Source organism: Elephas maximus, chromosome 16, assembly GCF_024166365.1.
Source record: "Elephas maximus indicus isolate mEleMax1 chromosome 16, mEleMax1 primary haplotype, whole genome shotgun sequence".
Taxonomy (NCBI): domain Eukaryota; kingdom Metazoa; phylum Chordata; class Mammalia; order Proboscidea; family Elephantidae; genus Elephas; species Elephas maximus.
Genome location: NC_064834.1, coordinates 79,805,858 through 79,808,357, shown reverse-complemented (window position 1 = coordinate 79,808,357; position 2,500 = coordinate 79,805,858). Strand labels below are relative to the sequence as shown.

Sequence of the window (2,500 nt, the reverse complement as noted above, 5' to 3'; positions counted from 1 at the left end):
ACATCGGATCAATGCTTTATTAACAAGAAAATGTCTTACTTCACATTCCTGTGTGGCCCTTTGTCTCCAGGATGTATGATAGAATGTCAGCCCATATCGTGGTCCTCAACTTTCGGCCGCCTTATTGAGTGTGCGTGTGCGTCCCTTTGCGTTGCTTACGAGGCGCGCGGTGGGTGTTTATGTCGAGAGCCTGTGCACTCGAGGATAATGGTGACCAATTATTTTGGAGAGCCCTTTCAAAGGCAGCCCCCTAACCTTCCCCTTAGCGAGCTGCCACCTTTGGGCACCCCCGCATCCCGCAAACCTGCTGAGTTGTGTGGTGTTAATCATCAAATTACATGCTGACTAATGAGTGATGGCCCAAACTGCAGGCTGAGTAATGAATAGAAGGCGGCAGGTCTTATTAGTCTCAGAAAAGCCCCTGATTTATGTCGTGCCACGCACCACGGAGTGACTCCACTGAAAACCGTATCTACATCAAGAAGTAATACGCGCTAATAAGTGTTTTCATCCTAACGCAGGTCCTCGGCCTGCGGGCTCAGTTTCTGCTGGAGTCAGGCAGAGCCATAATAAAGCCCGATGACTCCTTATAAAGCTTGTTAAACACAGTGTGTGCCGTCGGACGGAGCCCCGGCCGTGATTCATTCACTGTACGCAGCGCGGGTGCTGCTGATTTATGGCCGCGCGCAGTTCATAGTCAAAATTACAATTTGAGGGATAAAAAGATTAATTACTATTTGTGGCCAGCAATTTCCCGAGGCCGGGGGATTGCAGCTGTGGAGTGGTCGTCTCTCCATCAGCTGTAGCCAGCTAGTCACAGATGATTACAGCTTTGCGAGAGTGAGCGCCCCTCCTGCCCGGTTTGTGCTCAGGCAATATGCTAGACAAAAAAGGACCACAGGGATAAATCTGAAGCTAGCAATAGCTGGGCATATGTCATAATTGCCAGTTTCCCATAAATCCCTGGCCCGTGAGGAAGGCACTGAGTGTGCGGGTGTCACCCGGTGCTGGCGACGGCTATATATGGCCCCGAGACCTGTGACTTGGTGACGGCCCGGCCATTTTTACAGTCTATTGAGTCACCCCTTGACTTTCTTCCAGTCTAATTATAGATTAGAAATAATCATTGCTTTTATGTGCAAAAGAAAGGCAGAAATCTATGCCATTAGACGAGCGCTCACACTCAGGGCCCTGCCGCACGGGGAGCCGGAGAAGGACAGCTACATGTTTATTTGTAAGTGTGCCATAAACAAGTAATGGAAGGCATAAAAGTAATTAACCTGACCCACATTTCTGTGTCCTGTTGCAGCCCTTAATGAACCGACCATAGATTACGGCTTTCAGAGGTTGCAGAAAGTGATCCCAAGGCATCCCGGTGATCCTGAAAGGTTACCCAAGGTTAGTAAAAGAGCGAGGGGCACCCAGCTTGTGGTGGGGTCGCCATCGGGGTTGCTGTCGGGGTTGTTCTGGCTTGGGGGCACCGGGTGCACTGGGAAGGGGACTGAAAGACACCCCGAAACCCATGCCCACGGCATGGCTGATAGATGTGGGGGCCACACTAGCCACGACAGGTCACTTCCGGGTGGGTGAGGGCGTGATAGGGGGACCACACGGTTTCTGGTTTTATGTTCCATCTCTGCAGGACCCTTTTTTAAAAATGTGGTGAATATACATGAATCAAGTCGTTTGCCTTTTCAGCATTCCTCATGTGCACAATTCAGTGACCTTAGTTACAAGTGTCGTGTTGGGTGACCATCACCACTCTCTGTTTCCAGATCTTCCCAGCACCCTTCACAGAAGCTCAGGGTCCCCAGGCAGGGAGTCCCCCTTCCCCCTCCCTCCCACCTGCCCCTGGTGGCCACTGATGAACTCTGGTCCCTGCACACAGGCCTGCACCACATGTCCCCTACAACTGGAATCAGACAGTACTGAAGGGAGCGAAAGAATGGCTTTTCTGACACAAATATTTTGGATTCTGCAAGGGGGACATAAACTTCCGTGTAATGAAATAGTTCAATTAAACATTTTCCACTCGGGTAACCCGCACTGATTTCAATCTAAGCAGCCCCTCTCTGATCTGTGATTACTTGACTCTTGTTTTCCTTTCATTTTCTAAAGCTCGATTCAGTTTAATCTTTTGTTTACAAAGCTTTTGTTATAAGTCCCTGACTTAGCAGACTAACAAATGAAGTCCACATATTAATATCTAGAGGGACTTCTCATTTCAATCCAACAAAGACAAAAGCTGCCCGGGTTGTTTATGCACACGACACCCATCACAGAAATTCCATTTTGATGTGTAACGTTAAAGATAAGTCGAGCTTATAATTTCTCCTTTCCTTTGATATAATTTCGTCTCTTCTTTTCCCCTTTAGAGGCAATCTCTGATTTTTCCCAGGCAAAGTTGAAAATGCCAAATGAAAAATGAAGCCATAACCTTCTGACCGGTGGTTTTACCTCCCATCCCTGGGTGTGCCGAGTCTTGACCACCTCAGAGTTT

At 48.5% G+C, this 2,500-nt stretch overlaps 1 protein-coding gene across 9 annotated transcripts in view; it reads left to right on the top strand.

Annotated features, from left to right (window-relative positions):
• The window catches only part of EBF3 (EBF transcription factor 3), a 136,987-nt gene that overhangs the window by 123,860 nt on the left and 10,627 nt on the right, over positions 1–2,500 (top strand). For all 9 annotated transcript variants that reach the window (XM_049855412.1, XM_049855410.1, XM_049855409.1 and 6 more), the window contains exon 11: positions 1,310–1,398. In XM_049855412.1, coding sequence (XP_049711369.1) covers positions 1,310–1,398 — 89 coding nt within the window. The remainder of the gene's footprint in view (positions 1–1,309; positions 1,399–2,500) is intronic.